Consider the following 1,520-nt stretch of genomic DNA (forward strand, 5'->3'; position numbering starts at 1 on the left):
CCCAATGGCCTAGCAAACCCTCAGCTGAATCGCAAATCTAGTGACTCGCAGCAACTTTTGTGTCTGTGTTTTGGTGGTTTCACTGATGTAGACATATCTTTTCCAGATCTAGTCATGGGGGCGGACCAATTCTTATTAACGTGGAATAACCACCGCTCCAATTTTGCCGAGGTCTTCACACAGTTGCGTGTGCAGGTATGGTAGAGTGTTTATTACAGTAGAAGGGACAGCAACACTAATAATTTTCATATATGTATTGGGGTCAAGATTAAATTCTGTTCTGAATTTTTTTTTTTATAAAATTATATTGTTTTATACATGGCTATATTATGTAACTTTGTTGGAAAAATTTGAAAAATTGTTCAAAGTGTGTACATATAGTTGAAAAATATTATTATTGACTGTATTATCATAAACAAATTGATGTCTCCTGTTAATATATATAATATGAATTATGTTAGTGTTGCTGTATCATTAGATCAGTGGTCAGGGAATTTCTTAACAATAACGTAGAATTAGTATACATCATATGAGGTTAGTCTGAAAAGGAATAAAAATTTTGAAAATATCTGTTAATTAACCCACACCTTACTCAGTATCTTTCACATTTATCTCATCTATTGTTGATACTTGCTGTCATTCACCTGTAAGGAGATATGTTGTTCTAATTCCCTATTCATTGCTGTATTTTTAAAACACAAGCCACTCTTTCCCAACTGCTGTACTTTCCAGATTTGGTATTTGTGATTTTTTTTGGTTTGAAAAGTTAAAATTCACTCTGACAGGTGAACAGTTTTAAAGGATAAATGAAATACAATAAAAGTTGCTGTACAGTATTCCTCGGAATGCATTCTAAAGCTGAAAAAAAGTTTGGCACTGGTGATAGAAAGAGAGGTTACCATTGTAAAGAAAAAAAAATCTGAATAAGTTGAAAGTAAAGAAGTAAACTTTATTCTTTTAAACCTTTTTTTATATAACGACATTGAATATAATTTCCCTAGCTTTCACATTATTGCAAGCTTTAGATTGAGGATTATAAAACCATCATATGTTTTCAACAGGACCAGCTTGTTGATGTGACTTTGCTCTGTGATGGTGGCAGCTACCCAGCCCACCGCCTTGTTTTGGCAGCTTGTTCACCGTACTTTCACCAGCTATTCACACGATTACCCACCCAACATCCTCTCATCTACCTCAGAGATGTGAAGCAGGCAGAGCTTGAAGCCCTGCTGGAGTTTATCTACCGTGGGGAGGTCAGTTTTATTTCTTCTTCTTGTTCTCCGAGTCCCTTGTTTTTGCTTGAAGTGGTGTTGTTTTGTAAGTGTGTGTATAGAGTGGAATGAGATTTGTTCATATTCATTGTATGAATAAATAAATATAGATTTCTTTATGTGATGAAAAGGTGATTTTGTTGGTTTATATGTTGTTTATTTACAGTTTTATAGTGATTCATTCCCATTTTCATTCATATGCAGGTTGTAACTGCAATAATTTATTTAAGTGTTGTGTTATACATTGCA

General features: G+C 33.9%; 1 protein-coding gene across 1 annotated transcript in view; it reads left to right on the plus strand.

The window, feature by feature from the left end:
• LOC119591268 (protein abrupt-like) overlaps positions 1–1,520 on the plus strand; it is a gene marked incomplete in the record, with an annotated part of 18,155 nt that overhangs the window by 2,985 nt on the left and 13,650 nt on the right. Inside the window, 2 exon segments of the mRNA XM_037939985.1 lie at positions 107–195; positions 1,062–1,253. Coding sequence (XP_037795913.1) covers positions 107–195; positions 1,062–1,253 — 281 coding nt within the window.

Source organism: Penaeus monodon, chromosome 28 (genome assembly GCF_015228065.2).
Source record: "Penaeus monodon isolate SGIC_2016 chromosome 28, NSTDA_Pmon_1, whole genome shotgun sequence".
NCBI classification, from domain to species: Eukaryota; Metazoa; Arthropoda; class Malacostraca; order Decapoda; family Penaeidae; genus Penaeus; species Penaeus monodon.